Source organism: Chiloscyllium punctatum, chromosome 1 (genome assembly GCF_047496795.1).
Source record: "Chiloscyllium punctatum isolate Juve2018m chromosome 1, sChiPun1.3, whole genome shotgun sequence".
Lineage (NCBI taxonomy): Eukaryota > Metazoa > Chordata > Chondrichthyes > Orectolobiformes > Hemiscylliidae > Chiloscyllium > Chiloscyllium punctatum.
Window position 1 is genome coordinate 110,922,841 of NC_092739.1, and position 17,158 is coordinate 110,939,998.

At 44.6% G+C, this 17,158-nt stretch overlaps 1 protein-coding gene across 1 annotated transcript in view; it reads left to right on the top strand.

Annotated features, from left to right (window-relative positions):
- Positions 1–17,158, top strand: part of npr2 (natriuretic peptide receptor 2) — a 183,308-nt gene that overhangs the window by 119,084 nt on the left and 47,066 nt on the right. Inside the window, exons 12-15 of the mRNA XM_072572008.1 lie at positions 6,623–6,694; positions 8,233–8,392; positions 9,922–10,077; positions 13,604–13,772. Coding sequence (XP_072428109.1) covers positions 6,623–6,694; positions 8,233–8,392; positions 9,922–10,077; positions 13,604–13,772 — 557 coding nt within the window. The remainder of the gene's footprint in view (positions 1–6,622; positions 6,695–8,232; positions 8,393–9,921; positions 10,078–13,603; positions 13,773–17,158) is intronic.

Here is a 17,158-nt window from a genome sequence, read left to right on the forward strand (position 1 = left end):
TGAAGGGGGTCAGTGTGGACACGTGGTGGTCAGTAAAGGGGTCAATGTGCACACATGGTGGTCAGTGAAGGGTTTCAGTGTGGACACATGGCGGTCAGTGAGTGGGCTCAGTGCAGCCATGTGGTGGTCAGTGAGGGGGCTTAGTGCGGACACGTGGCAGTCAGTGCGGGGCCCAGTGCGGACATGTGGCGGTCAGTGAGTGGGTCAGTGCGGACACGTGGCGGTCAGTGAGGGGTCTCAGTGCGGACACATGGTGGTCAGTGAGGGGGCTCAGTGCGGTCATGTGGCGGTCAGTGAGGGTGCTACGTGCAGACACGTGGCGGTCAGTGAGGGGTTTCAGTGCTGACACGTGGTGGTCAGTGAGGGGTCTCAGTGCTGACACGTGGCGGTCAGTGAGGGGGCTCAGTGCGGACACGTGGTGGTCAGTGTGGGGGCTCAGTGCGGACACGTGGTGGTCAGTGAGTGGCTCAGTGCGGACACGTGGTGGTCAGTGTGGGGGCTCAGTGCAGACACGTGGCGGTCAGTGAGAGGGCCAAGTGCGGACACGTGGCTATCAGTGAGAGGGCCCAGTGCAGACACGTGGCGGTCAGTGAAGGGTCTCGGTGCAGACACATGGCGGTCAGTGAGAGGGCCAAGTGCGGACACGTGGCTATCAGTGAGAGGGCCCAGTGCAGACACGTGGCGGTCAGTGAAGGGTCTCGGTGCAGACACGTGGCGGACAGTGAGGGGGCTTAGTGCGGACATGTGGCGGTCAGTGAGGGGGCTTAGTGCGGACATGTGGCGGTCAGTGAGAGGGCCCAGTGCAGATACGTGGCGGTCAGTGAGGGGGTTCAGTGTTGACACATTCTGGTCAGTGAGAGGGCTCAATGCAGACACGTGGCAGTCAGTGAGGGGGTCAGTGCGGACACGTGGCGGTCAGTGAGGAGTCTCAGTGCGGACACGTGGCGGTCAGTGAGGAGTCTCAGTGCAAACATGTGGCGGTCAGTGACGGGGCCCGGTGCAGACACGTGGCAGTCAGTGATGGAGCTCAGTGTGGACACATGGTGTTCAGTGAGGGGGCTCAGTGTGGACATGTGGTGGTCAGTGAGAGGGCCCACTGCAGACACGTGGCGGCCAGTGAGGGGGTTCAATGCGGACATGTGGCGGTCACTGAGAGGGCTCAGTGTGAACACGTGGCAGTCAGTGAGGGGGCTCAGTGTGGACACGTCGTGGTCAGTGAGGGGGGTCAGTGCAGACACGTGGCGGTCAGTGAGAGGGCCCACTGCAGACACGTGGCGGTCAGTGAGGAGTCTCAGTGCAGACATGTGGCGGTAAATGAGGGGGCTCAGTGCAGACACGTGGCGGTCAGTGAGGGGGCTCAGTGCGAACATGTGGCAGTCAGTGAGGGGGCTCAGTGCGAACATGTGGCGGTCAGTGAGGGGGCTCAGTGCAGACACGTAGCGGTCCGTGAGGGGAATCAGTGCAGCCACGTGGCGGTCAGTGAGGGGGCTCAGTGCGGACACATGGCTGTCAGTGAGGTGGCTTAGTGCAGACACGTGGCGGTCAGTGAGGGGGCTCAGTGCGAACACGTGGCGGTCAGTGAGAAGGCTCAGTGTGAACACGTGGCAGTCAGTGAGGGGGTCAGTGCAGACACGTGGCGGTCAGTTTGAGGGCCCAGTGCAGACACGTGGCGGTCAGTTTGAGGGCCCAGTGCAGACACATGGTTATCAGTGAGGTGGTTCAATGCGGACATGTGGCGGTCACTGAGAGGGCTCTGTGTGGACACGTGGTGGTCAGTGAGGGGGCCCAGTGCAGACACGTGGCGGTCAGTGAGAAGGCTCAGTGTGAACACGTGGCAGACAGTGAGGGGGCTCAGTGCAGACACGTGGCGATCAGTGAGGGCGCTCAGTGCGGACATGTGGTGGTCAGTGAGGGGTCTCAGTGTGGACACGTGGTGGTCAGTGAAGGGGGTCAGTGCGGACATGTGGTGGTCAGTAAAGGGGTCAATGTGCACACATGGTGGTCAGTGAAGGGTTTCAGTGTGGACACATGGCGGTCAGTGAGTGGGCTCAGTGCAGCCATGTGGTGGTCAGTGAGGGGGCTTAGTGCGGACACGTGGCAGTCAGTGCGGGGCCCAGTGCGGACATGTGGCGGTCAGTGAGTGGGTCAGTGCGGACACGTGGCGGTCAGTGAGGGGTCTCAGTGCTGACACGTGGCGGTCAGTGAGAGGGCTCAGTGTGGACAGGTGGCGGTCAGTGAGGGGGCTCAGTGCGGACGCGTGGTGGTCAGTGAGTGGCACAGTGCGGACACGTGGTGGTCAGTGAGGGGGCTCAGTGCAGACACGTGGCGGTCAGTGAAGTGTCTCGGTGCAGACACGTGGCGGTCAGTGTGGGGGCTCAGTGCAGACACGTGGCGGTCAGTGAGAGGGCCCAGTGCAGACACGTGGCGGTCAGTGAAGGGTCTCGGTGCAGACACATGACGGTCAGTGAGAGGGCCCAGTGCAGACACGTGGCGGTCAGTGAAGGGGCTCAGGGCGGACACGTGGCGGACAGTGAGGGGTCTCAGTGCAGACACGTGCCGGTCAGTGAGGGGAATCAGTGTGGACACATGGTGGTCAGTGAGGAGTCTCAGTGCAGCCACATGGCGGTCAGTGAGGGGGCTCAGTGCGGACACATGGCTGTCAGTGAGTGGGTCAGTGCGGACACGTGGCGGTCAGTGAGGTGGCTTAGTGCAGACACGTGGCGGTCAGTGAGGGGGCTCAGTGCGAACACGTGGCGGTCAGTGAGGGGTCTCAGTGCAGACACGTGGCAGTCAGTGAGAAGGCTCAGTGTGAACACGTGGCAGTCAGTGAGGGGGTCAGTGCAGACACGTGGCGGTCAGTTTGAGGGCCCAGTGCAGACACGTGGCGGTCAGTTTGAGGGCCCAGTGCAGACACGTGGCGGTCAGTTTGAGGGCCCAGTGCAAACACATGGCTATCAGTGAGGTGGTTCAATGCGGACATGTGGCGGTCACTGAGAGGGCTCTGTGTGGACACGTGGTGGTCAGTGAGGGGGCCCAGTGCAGACACGTGGCGGTCAGTGAGGGGGCTCAGTGCGGACACGTGGCGGTCAGTGAGGGGGCTCAGTGCAGACACGTGGCGGTCAGTGAGGGCGCTCAGTGCGGACATGTGGCGGTCAGTGAGGGGTCTCAGTGTGGACACGTGGTGGTCAGTGAAGGGGGTCAGTGTGGACACGTGGTGGTCAGTAAAGGGGTCAATGTGCACACATGGTGGTCAGTGAAGGGTTTCAGTGTGGACACATGGCGGTCAGTGAGTGGGCTCAGTGCAGCCATGTGGTGGTCAGTGAGGGGGCTTAGTGCGGACACGTGGCAGTCAGTGCGGGGCCCAGTGCGGACATGTGGCGGTCAGTGAGTGGGTCAGTGCGGACACGTGGCGGTCAGTGAGGGGTCTCAGTGCGGACACATGGTGGTCAGTGAGGGGGCTCAGTGCGGTCATGTGGCGGTCAGTGAGGGTGCTACGTGCAGACACGTGGCGGTCAGTGAGGGGTTTCAGTGCTGACACGTGGTGGTCAGTGAGGGGTCTCAGTGCTGACACGTGGCGGTCAGTGAGGGGGCTCAGTGCGGACACGTGGTGGTCAGTGTGGGGGCTCAGTGCGGACACGTGGTGGTCAGTGAGTGGCTCAGTGCGGACACGTGGTGGTCAGTGTGGGGGCTCAGTGCAGACACGTGGCGGTCAGTGAGAGGGCCAAGTGCGGACACGTGGCTATCAGTGAGAGGGCCCAGTGCAGACACGTGGCGGTCAGTGAAGGGTCTCGGTGCAGACACATGGCGGTCAGTGAGAGGGCCAAGTGCGGACACGTGGCTATCAGTGAGAGGGCCCAGTGCAGACACGTGGCGGTCAGTGAAGGGTCTCGGTGCAGACACGTGGCGGACAGTGAGGGGGCTTAGTGCGGACATGTGGCGGTCAGTGAGGGGGCTTAGTGCGGACATGTGGCGGTCAGTGAGAGGGCCCAGTGCAGATACGTGGCGGTCAGTGAGGGGGTTCAGTGTTGACACATTCTGGTCAGTGAGAGGGCTCAATGCAGACACGTGGCAGTCAGTGAGGGGGTCAGTGCGGACACGTGGCGGTCAGTGAGGAGTCTCAGTGCGGACACGTGGCGGTCAGTGAGGAGTCTCAGTGCAAACATGTGGCGGTCAGTGACGGGGCCCGGTGCAGACACGTGGCAGTCAGTGATGGAGCTCAGTGTGGACACATGGTGTTCAGTGAGGGGGCTCAGTGTGGACATGTGGTGGTCAGTGAGAGGGCCCACTGCAGACACGTGGCGGCCAGTGAGGGGGTTCAATGCGGACATGTGGCGGTCACTGAGAGGGCTCAGTGTGAACACGTGGCAGTCAGTGAGGGGGCTCAGTGTGGACACGTCGTGGTCAGTGAGGGGGGTCAGTGCAGACACGTGGCGGTCAGTGAGAGGGCCCACTGCAGACACGTGGCGGTCAGTGAGGAGTCTCAGTGCAGACATGTGGCGGTCAATGAGGGGGCTCAGTGCAGACACGTGGCGGTCAGTGAGAGGGCCCAGTGTGGACATGTGGCGGTCAGTGAGGGGTGTCAGTTTGGACACATGGTGGTCAGTGAGGGGGGGTCAGTGTGGACATGTGGTGGTCAGTGTGTGGCCCAGTGCAGACACATGGCAGTCAGTGAGGGGGCCCAGTGCAGACACGTGGTGGTCAGTGAGAGGGTCAGTGCGGACATGTGGCGGTCAGTAAGAGGGCTCAGTACGGACACGTGGCGGTCAGTGAGGGGGTCTCAGTGCAGACACGTGGTGGTCAGTGAGGGGGCTCAGTGCAGACACGTGGTGGTCAGTGAGGGGGTCTCAGTGCAGACACGTGGTGGTCAGTGAGGGGGCTCAGTGTGGACACGTGGCGGTGCGGTCAGTGAGGGGGCTCAGTGTGGACACGTGGTGGTCAGTGAGGGGGCTCAGTGTGGACATGTGGTGGTCAGTGAGGGGGCTCAGTGTGGACACGTGGTGGTCAGTGAGGGGGCTCAGTGTGGACATGTGGCGGTCAGTGAGGGGCCTTCAGTTGCTTCTTTGTTGATAAAAATTCTCACCTTCTACTAACCGTGTATTCCTCTTCTATTGTCATAGAACTATTGCACTAATATAACTATTTTAATCATTATAAAATGCTTTCAGTACGCCACTTTCATTCTAAACTTACTGTCGGTAAAATTTAGTGCAACAATATTCCTGTGCAAGCTCCTTCACATCAGTATTGTTGCTGACAAAAATTTGCTTGAAAGATCAATGTTACCCATATATAACATAAAATAATTGGCATTCACAGTGTCGTGATATAACTGACAGTGTTTCTGCTTGCTTAAATTGGCACTTTATCAAATCTGACATCTTCTTTCATACATATCTTCAAGCATAAGATTAAGCTGACCTCTCTGTAATTGCTTTGGATTCTCGCTGAGCACTTTGTTTAATGATAGGTTGTTCTCCCAACCTGCAAAGGACACTTGCCCATTCGCTTCGGGCACCTATGCAAATTAAAAGCACTTCATCAGTAAATAAGGTTTTTGTTCATCTTGCTTCCTTCAATTTGTGCACTCAGCTGCATCCCCAGAGACTGTTATCTACAGTGCTTACATGACACCTGAGGGCTCAGTAAGTTGTTTTTTTTTCTTTTTTTTTTAGTGCTTATTTTTTTCCCCAGCACCCATGGTGTGTGTGTGCAGGTGTGAGACACAGTGAAAAGACACAAAGTGCACGAATCTTTATTCAATTTCCACCACCAGGAAGATAGGAAAGACACCCGAGTGGCCAGTGACAAGCACTGCCCACAGGGCAATGCTGTGTGAGCAAAACAGTGAAGGGGAGGGTAGGGACTAAATCAAAATAGAGTTGGAGGGCTCAGTAAGTTGTCCTATAATTGCTCCTTTTTCTGATTTGCTGCCTTGTTGTGATTAAATTGTATATCATCCAGGAATACATTCTTTGTGTTCCTCTCAGTGGGTTAAAAAAAGACATTAGGGAAAATAAATCTTAGTGTAAAATCAGCAATGTAAAACCCTATGCATATGAATATTAAAAAATTGAATGTATGGATAGATTTAACACTTTTTATTATAATTTAACAAAGTCCAGTAAAACCCTCTCCACTTGGGATTTATTTCATCAGTGTCGCTGGTAATTTCCAGTCTGGGCTTTAGGTGATTTTACTAAGAGAGGTGAATGTTTTGACCATTATCTTGTGTACTTGTGGTAGTATGGTGGACTATCATTTAAGAAACTGGTCACATGCCATAATGATGACATTAGTGAACACATCTTTAATAAAGCTCTTACTACTTGGTAAACATTTGGGCTTCCTGCTTCTTCTTGAAACATAATACATTGCAAAAATTCACATGCCAGCATAGATTAAAATGTGAATGTGCAGGTTAATGTCCTTCATGACCATCGTTCCAAAGAAGACAGCTTAATTCGGAGGAAATCTTCCAAAACTCATTAACATTTCAGACACCGTCAGTATGAAAGTATTTAATGAATTGTTTAATGAGAAAATCATTGTTATTGCACCTTCTTTACTGTATTAGAAGGGCAATGTATATTTATTTTAAATGGTTTCTGCTTTTATCTTTCAGGATATACTTGAAAATGAAAGTATTAACCTTGACTGGGTATTTCGCTATTCACTAATTAATGATATTGTAAAGGTAAGGAACATGAGAGTAGCTGAGATATGGAAATATAATTTAGCTAATCTAAGAAATTGTATTCAGAAAATGTCATTAGTAAAAAGCATTCCATTGGGTCTGTTTCCTACAAAGCAAGTTTCACAAAGCAATGTTTGGAAAAACAACCAGTAAATCTGGGGCTGATACTTCTTGGAAGAATTTTGATTATTTGAATAAAATCAACAAAATAAAAATGAGTGTATTTCGATACTGAAAGTGTTAAAATCACATTTTTTAAATATTGCATCTTTTTCAACCACAGGCCATCTCAAATACTTTATAGTTTTTCAATGCAGTGTCTCTCAGTGTAAAATACATGTCGGCTATGTGCACACAGAAGCTCTCACAAACAGTAAAGTGATTGATGGGCCACATTGATGGTTTCCATGATCCTGAATGAGCAACAAATATTAACCAGAGCACTGCATATAACCCTCTACCTTTCTTTGAAATAGATCGACATGACCATTTATGTCGTTGTGAGAGGGAAAGGGCAGATGGCTTTAGTTCAACACCTCAGCCAAAAGATGGCACATCCAACAATACTGTTTCAGCCCAGTACTGCACTGAAATGCCCACTTTGATTTGTGTGCTCATGCCTTGCACTGTTAACCTTCTGACCCCGAAATAAAAGCTACAGGTAACATAGTTGTGAGCACAACTATGATATAAGTAGATTTACCTTCAGTTTTGGAACAAAAAAAAATCCCCTTCAAGTCTTCCAGCTGCACACTTAATCATGGCAGATGTGGGGAGATGGCAGGAGCCCCAGTAGGACTCTCCCACCCTATTAAATGATCTATACTTCCCAACCTGCCATGGGTGAGAGCATTGGAGCTGAATCATTCTAAATAACGGATTACCTGGTTATTATCGTTTTGCTGTTTATGGAAAGGTCTTAAGGTTTTCTATGCAAAATGGCTGTTTTGTTTCCCATATTATGACAGTGACTGCATTTCATGAATAGTCCATTGGCTGCAAAGTGATTTGGGACACCATGAAGCTGTGAAAAATGCTCTAAGGTTTAATATGTCCCTCATCTGTATTAATTATTATAGTCTTTTATGAAGCAAAGTCATAGACTGACAATTCAATAGCATTGTGTTAGCACCTGTCCCAACCATTGCATGAGATCCAACATTGCACATCAAATATGTGATAACAGTCAATTTACTATTGAGTCCAACTCTTCCTGTCAGTCAAATATTTGTTAAGTGATAGGAACAATCTGCTGAGTTCACATGTACTTGGCATCTTGGCATTGTGTCTCTGAAACAAAGATATGACTGAAGCCTGGTTTATTTGGCTTATGTTATTCAGCTACATCTCTAGGCCATGATGGTGATTGTCCCACTTGCCAGCCCCAGCTTTAACTGTGCCGCTTACGCCATTTTTCTGGAAGTTCCTGTCCAATATATGTGAATCAGTGAGACAACCCATTGAAAGTTTAAGCTCTCTGAGGTGATATTCAAATAGGGTCAGATTGCTGAATTAAGCTGATTGCTTTTGGTTTGCAGGGAATGGTGTTTCTACATAACAGTATGATTGGATCACATGGTAACCTTAAATCATCCAATTGTGTTGTTGACAGTCGTTTTGTGCTAAAAATCACCGACTATGGTTTGACCAGTTTTCGTTCATCATGTGATAATGAAGATTCATATGCACTCTATGCAAGTAAGTTTCAGTCTGTGTCAGCTTATCAAAGTAGGCTTCAATTTGGGATCACAAATTGAAAAGCTGACATTTACTTTCATCTATATCTGAAACTAAAGAGCAAGTGAAATAAGAGTATTCTGTAAACTAATTGGGAATTCAGTTGTATCCTCCTTCAGTTTTGTGTGGATGTGAACACACACAATAATACACTTTACATGCAAGTTCACACACACACACACATATACACACACACGAAAGGAAAAAATTGCCGGTGACTGGGGATGCCTGAATAGTTACCCAGACATGTAAAGATGTCATGTGATTTGATGAAATTTAGTCAGAGCCACTAGGAAAATTAGGAATTTGATTTGTCAATCAAGGAATGTAATCCAATTTAATAGTTGAGAAAGTTTTAATTAAAAATATAAGTTTGGTTTCTCATATATCAAAGTTACCATGAAAGTTGAATCAGTTTATTGAATTGCTTCTAAACATGGTTTCATTGAACAGCTGCTAGAAAGTTGTTAAACTATTTTAGAGTCCTGCAGTTTGCAAGGAGTGAGAACACCATAATGGAAATACCCAAATATCAGAAGTGTTTGGTTTCGGTTAGTGTTAAGATTTTCCTTCACACTTTTCTTTATTATTACTCACAGTATGTGCCATTTCCTGACCAAAAGGTTAAACAAGTTAAATGAGAGTATATTTTCCTGTGGCTCTGAGTGTAAACTAAAAAGTCAGTGTATTCTTGAAACAGGTTTCCCTGAACTTGAATCATCTTCCTGACACATATTACCAACTTTAGAGAATGTGCCTTAATGTTTTTGGCACTCTTAGTAGCTGGCAGTTAGTTGGCTTGGAACAGCTGATGCTATCTGCTTCCTGTAGGGCTTGAACTCAACATCACTGATACAAAGCTGTGGCGCACCAGGAACAGAAGCATGTGGAAAACTATGTGTATCAGGTTCCTAATTCTAAACTTCACACCAGGAGCATAAATAAATAAAACTCTCTATATTTTGTCCACTCCTGTGAATTGTCAAATACATAGAATTACAACTTAGTGATACTGGGTGTTTTTCTTATTGATGCTGATGATATCGTTGATTATCCATGGCCTAACATATTCCACAGTAGCAGTTAAATTGTACAGTGGATTAAAATCTTCAACCCAGCAGGTCATCCTCCACCAGCCACTGACCTCCCCTTCCCCTCAACTGCTGCATCCTACCCCATCAATTCCCAAAACATGTAGAATGCAGAATAGGTTACAAACGCTGCAGATATAAATAGTTTCTTGATCATGGTCTTGCTTTCTATATACTATTCAGGAATTTATTAGACACAGACGGAGAGATAAACTCTGCTTTCAGACATTAATGTCTTTTTTAATCTTACAAATGATACATTTTACAGTAGTCACATGACACATAACAAACAATCCATGTTCCGAAAAAGAGTTAAATGCTAAGGTGTGTATGTTACACATTTTTACTTGTAACTGCCAAGACAAAATTAGTTTAAGTATTGCTTCATGTTTACAATAGAAAAGCTTTGGACAGCACCAGAATTATTAAGATGGGGACGAGCACCTCCACAAGGTACCCAGAAAGGAGATGTCTACAGTTTTGGCATTATTCTTCAAGAGATTGCCTTAAGAAATGGTCCATTTTACATAGAAGGGATGGATCTCAGTCCGAAAGGTATTTTATTAAATCCATTTTCATCTATGTTGTACTCAGCAAAGCAATTAAGACTGTTTTAGTAGCAATCCTGAAGATCTATGGGTAAATAGATGACTTTTACTTGAAATACAAATTAAATGTAGACTTCTATAAATATGTTTGTGAAAGGTTGTTTTGTGGTGGAGAGGGTCACTGTGTAGGGCAGCAGCATTTTATTTAGAGTCATAGACCTGTACAGCAGGGAAACAGACCCTTTGGTCCAACTCGTCCATGCCGACCAGATATCTTAAATTAATCTAGTCCCATTTGCCAGCACTTGGCCCATATCCCTGTAAACCCTTCCTATTCATATACCCATCCAGATGCCTTTTAAATGTTGTAATTCTACCAGCCTCCACCACATTCTGTGGCAGCTCATTCTGTACTTCCTGTACACCACCTCCTGTATGAAAACATTGTCCCATAGGTCCCTTTTAAACTTTTCCCCTCTTACTCTCAACCTATACCCTCTAGTTCTGAACTTCCCAACCCCAGGGAAAATACCTTGTCTATTTACCCTATCCATGCCCCTCATGATTTTACAAACCTCTATAAAGTCATCCCTCAGCCTCTGAAACTTCAAGGAAAAACAGCCCCAGCCTATTCAGCGTCTCCCTGAAGATCAAACCCTCCAACCCTGGCAATGTCCTTGGAAATCTTCACTGAGCATAAATGGCGGTTGCCCAGTTTATTCAAATGGCTACTTCTAAGCACAATTGCAAGTGCCACCTTCAAAGACCATTATAAATTAGTTGGCACTCAGCCAGTGAAGCTCATGGAATAGCTTCAGTGCATTTGGTTAGGAAGAGAATTCCCAGTCAACTGCCAATTGCAGTTGATGATCATTACCTAGTAATTCCTCGTGGAAGTGCATGTTCAGAAGATGGCTGAGAGATAGATGTAATAAGCTTGAATACCTTACACATTGGCATTTACCATCTGGACTCACTGACAAAGAATAGCCACTTGCAAGAGTTACCTAAAGACTCTTAGTATTCTTGTAACTTTAACAGTGCAAGGTTTTGTGAATAAAAGAGAAAAATGGACTTTCATTTAAAATTGCAGGGAAGATCCTACTGTATACCTATAGCGTCTAACTAATGCCTTCACTCCCAACACCATCTGCACATCAATATAAGTAACTCATTGACTGTGAAGTAGCTTAAACGTCATAAGGTGATGACTTTACAAATTCAAGAACCTCTTTCTCAAATTGTTCCCATGGTTTGACACAAATGATGTGATTGCCTTGTGTTATTGTGAATAAAAAGAGAAAATGGTGACAAAACTCAGCAAATGTTGGAGCATCTATGGAGAGAGAAATTATTTTTGCCTCCACAAATGCTGCCAGATCTGTTGAGTTTCGACAGCATTTTCCCTCTTTATTACAGATTTCCAGCATCCACACTGTTTTGGCTTTATTTGAGTGCCTTATTGTATTTTAATAGACTTGTTTGCAATCTATGCTTCAGCACATTAGCAGTGAGGGACTGGGACAGCTGCAGTGTTAGGATGCCATAACGTTTAGGTTGAGATGTTATTGTCAGATCACTTTCTACCAAAGGAGTGGGATCTGATGCTGCTCCCAGAAGTCGGAAATAAGGCTCGTTGGGAAGAATGCCAGTTTCTGACACTAGGGGTGAAAGTTGTTAATGGAATTGGTGGTGGATTAAAGGTACCTGATAGCAAACAGCAGGGATCTATTATTAAAGCATTTTCATGAAAACAGATGGGGCTAAATGGAGCTCTGTCCTTATCCCCTTCTGCTGAAAGGTTGAGGGAGAATTAGCCCAGCTGCCCCATATTGATTTTATCGGCTAGATGCTGGGTTTCCACCTCGACAAGACAGGAAATCATCTGAGAACACTGTCAGTCAGTTTGATGCTGACAGCTTGCCAGAGGCAGCAGAACACCAGGAGTAGTGGCTGCTGCCAGTAATGCACTCAGGACCTGAGGAGTCATTCATGGTCAGATCTGAACTTGTGAAATGTTTGGTGGTTTCACAGGCAGACCCCTGTTTAGTGGGAGGATGATGGGGCCAAGTTTGCAAGGTCCTCTGTGAGAGCGATTGAGGGGCCGTCGAGTGGGTCTAGGATCTAGTTAAGGAGACACTTCTTGACTGTCCACAATCCCCAGAGAAGCATGCTTTCATTAATTGCTCACTTGAGGCCTAACATTAACCATTGGCAGATGGGCAGCTGGTAGAATGGGAGTCAACCACCAGCTGTATTTGACATGCTTTCTCCTTCCCCCACCTTCAGATCCACAGTGTCAAATGCAGCCAATTTAATTTTTTGCTCATCAGAGTTCAGGAAAGAAATGATGATGTTAAATCATATTGCTAATGTAATTTTATTTACCTGCCTGTAAGCATGTAAGTGGAATGACATGACAAATAGCACACTAAATTCGAGAAAGAATTATATTAATTCTAGCAGCGATCAGATTCAACTTAATAAAACAGTTTCAAAATTCAGTTTGCAAGATCATACCATTTAATCTACTGATATAAATGAGAAATCTTGTGGTACCACTTAAAAGGCTTACAATTACCTTGTTCCAGAGTTAAATCAAATTTGAACCATCACCTGTGCTGATTTGGCCTTGTGTCTCCTTGCCACAGGTCAGTGGTTTCCAACTTACTCTTTTCCCAAGACCTCCATTGTTCTGATTTATTTGGGCCACAGTTCTGAGATATCTTACCTGACAGCAGCATAGAGATAGCATCTAGAACATCAGAATTCTGCAATCATTGTCCCTTCCCACTCCAAATCTGCCTGCTACAGTTTTCTTCAGGAATTAACCTGCACAGTCCAGATACTTACCTATTAGAGGTTGTAATCTGTTTTTAATATGCTGCTTTGAGAACCCCATTGCTAATTTGCAACACCAATGGCAGAGTGAACGCCATGCACATTTCCCACATTGAGCAACCTGCAACAAGTCCTAGACCCAAAAAAGGTGAATTAAAGTTTTGTCTCAGAAATCATTGTGGAGCTAAGAGAAGCATGAATGTTTCTCCAGGTTGTACATACAGACAGTGAGCATTGTTGTCAAACCTAGACATAGAAAATATAATTAACATATTCATTACAAAATAATTTTCAACATAAGCAATTACAAAGCTGAAATAGAAAGAGGAATTTCAAAAGTAGAGAAACTCCAGTCTGAAATATTGTCACTGAATAAAACCATTTAATTAATGTACTGGTTAAATGAATAAGAAATTAGCCGATGTAGAATAAATCTATTTAATTTAGTATTACCTGCTGTTATCCAGATAAATACCAGGATTACTTTTGCAGAAGTAAGTGTTTTAAATTTTCTCTGTGTCTTGCCAAGCTAACTGAGAATCTTCCATCTGTCATTGGTTTTCAAAAGTACTGAGCTGGGCCCCTCCCTAAAGACAAAGTTGTTAGCTTCTCTGCAGTTTAGTATTAGCCTATATTGTATTACATTACAAAAATGTTTTAACATTTTTCTCTGCAAATATTAACCTTTGCAGAAATTGTTCAGAAGGTCCGAAATGGTCAGAAGCCTTACTTTAGGCCCACAACAGACATCAACTGTCACAGTGAAGAGCTTGGCAATTTCATGGAGAAGTGCTGGTCAGAAGACATTGCTGAAAGACCTGATTTTAGCCAAATTAAGGTTATGATTACAAGATTCAATAAGTAAGTCAAAGGGTCGGATTTTCTTGTTAGCGTTTTTTTGATTAAAGAGTATGCCTCTTAAGTGCTCTCATCCATCACAATAAATAAATAAGCATGCAAAAACAACCTTGAAGAAATATAATCTTACTAATTGTTCGTAAAGCTGTCAAACAAAGCTCATGATCCCCCTTGGCAGCTATGTAACCAAGCCCTGTTGAGCTAAATCCATTAGCATGGAATGGAATTTAACCAAACATTCATAATGAGTTTCTCTTGCAAAACTATATAAATAAAAATCTCCAAGGGTATATTTGAAGTTGACTGTTTTTTTCAAACATTCAACAGACAGAATTGGAATCAAACAATCCAGGTAGCTGTTCAGCTTTTTCAATCAACAAATATTTGGATTTTAGATCAATGTAAAAACTTACTCACAAAGTCCAGATGACACATTAGTGTTGACTATAGTGTTGAATGCATAGGAGCCCTTTATCCACTGAAGAAAATATTCAAATTCATGTGAGCATGTACAGAATGCTGGTCAATTTAATGTTAACTTTCATTTTAAGGACATGATCTCTTACTACATTGAAACATTGATAAGTCCATTTTGACTTATTATACAACACCTGATTGCAACATTTGTAGTGAACAACAACTTTTAACTTACCTGTTTAGAGGCCTTCAACTCCATAATAGACTTTCCCAAAGTTCGCATATTAACTAGCCTGACATCTTTCACACAGGTATCAGGAGCCCACACAACCAGCTGGAGGTTTTAAATGTAGGAATATTCAGATTTCAAGAATACATTGTAAAAATTGAAATGAACATTAGTTTGAATGTGTGTCATGTCACTTTTACTATGCTTGTCAAAATGGCATATGGCCGGAGTTCACTGGGAAATTTAAATAGATGGTCCCTACCTCTATTTTTGGTCATCCAATGCAAGTTTGTTCAGCATTAGGAAAGCAAACTCACTCCTCTTGTGAGTTTCAATTATATTCATCTGAAGTCATCGACAAACAGACTGACTTGTGATTCAGCAATGTCCACGTTGTTTTCTGTACTGAAATATCTCTAATTTAGAGCATATGTCTGTCAGTGCTCGTTGTCAAAGTTACAGTTGGGCAATGTTGAGTTGGGAGAGGTACTAGAGGATGAAAAGTGCTAATTTTAATGCATCCCAACATTCGGCTGCCTGATAATTTCCAAGGCCCACACTCCATTGAAAGCTAAGCTCAAAAAGACTCTGATATAGAATTAAGATTAGAACAATGTCACACTGATCTGAGTTCTCCTGTGGGTGTTGGTCCCCACTGATTTTATCCTTTAGTTACATTAATAGTTAGAGACACGCTTAAATGGAATCCACCTTAATTAAGAAGTAAGTTAACAATACCAATGATTGGATGTCAGCACTTAAATCCCTTAAGTTGTGTGCCACTGCTGAGTTATTTCATTAAGATGCATTTGAAGTGGAACATAAACAGCATCTTTTAAACTGCACATATGACTTCCAAAGTATGTACACACTGCACCATATCCTCGAATTGTAATTCTTTGAGATTTGCAGCATGTTCTCTTTTCCTTCCAAACTAAAATAAAAGAAGAATGTGATTTTGACACTTGTAAAGCTTTGTGAACCTTTTTTTTTAAAATAATCATCTTGAGCCAGTTTATGTATGGGTGGCAGATCTTTGAATGAAAGACTTACCCAAAGGTATCTAAGTTTCAAATGCCCTATATTGAAAACAGCAGTGCAGCTGTAAATAATATGGAATGAAGAATGAATTTGCAGCAAATTCATTTGAAAAATGGATGAATGTATCAGTGCTGGTTGTTGTGCTTGACATTTATCAGTGAAATTCCTGATGAAGAACTAATGCCCAAAACGTCGATTTTCCTACTCCTCGGATGCTGCCTGACCTGCTGTGCTTTTCCAGCACCACTCTAATTTTGCCATTTATCAATCAAAGGTTACATATTACACACATTCATTCGTTAGTTCATCAGTGGTGTGTAAAATAAACAACTTTCCTTCTACATTTTATCTTAAATTCTTCAAATTCAAGAATGCAACTCAGAAAAAAGTCATGTAATAAATTACATAATACGATCAACAAACGCTCAGTTGAACTGGTTAGCTGCAAAATTGATAAGAATATGAATCAAGTGTTTTTCAGTGTTGGCCCCTAATCTATCTTTTCTCATCTTTATATTTAATATCATCCAACAAATTGTAATATTAAATTTGGGAATGAAATCAAAAGGTATGAATTTCTGCAATTCTCTTAATTAAAGGCATTCACCAATCCAAAGTTCTGGATCAACTCACAATTCAAATCTGTAGGTTTTTTTTGATGAGAGCATGAAGGTATAAGGAGAAAAATTGGATGACAGAAGTTGATGTTGAATTCGACACCACAGAATTGAAAGGTGGAGCTGACTTGAAAGCTGTTTCAATGTCTAAGAACAGAAAAATGTTTGCCAACCATTAGTTTTGAAAAAGAGAGAGCTTTTTTAAGAAAGAAACTTATATATCACATAAGAGATAGTGTAACAATAAAAGTTTTGGTTATCTATTATGGGTCATGGTTTCAGTTAGCTGCCGATTTTCAAATGCCCCTCAGAGGCCTATTTAACTTACCTGAATCTGCCAGCAGAGGCAACACCATTTAAAGAAAAAAAATTGCTGTCAATGTTCAAAGTTACTAAACTTAGCTCAGATGAGTGTTGTTTAGAATCTGGAGTTGTCATAAGTAACTTAGAAGGAAAATGCCAGTCAAAATTAATACCACTTGGAAATTGACAGGGTCATTATACTGGAGCTCCATCTCGAAGCATACAAGGAGGTCAGGCCAGTATGTACCACTTTCACAAGTTTTACTGGTCATTCCTTCTGGAAAGACAAGCATGTGTAAAACTATTTCCAGTAATTTTGTCAGAGAAGCATTTGAAACTGGTTAGGATTCTTGATCTACTGTCTTATTCTCTTCCATAAAGAGATTCATATAAAGGATTTTACAGGGTAGTTGCAGAAAGGTTGTTTTCCCTTATGGAAGAATCTTGGATCAGAGGACATAAAGTCAGAATAAGGGGATGAACATGTAAGACAGACGTGAGGAGAAATTTCTTCTCTCAGAGAGTAGTGTATCTTTACCACAAAGGACTGTCAAGGCTAGGCCATTAAGTATTTTGAAGGCTGAGATAGACATTTTTTTTATCAGTAAGAGAATCAAGGACTATAGGGTAAAGACAACAAAGTGGATTTCAGGTTTATAAGATTAGCCATGATCCCATTGAATGGCAGAGCAAACTCAATAGACTGAATTCTCTACTTCTACTCCAAGGCCTTATAGTTTTGAATTGGAGAGAGCCATTTGAAAATTTGTAGTTCAGTACAA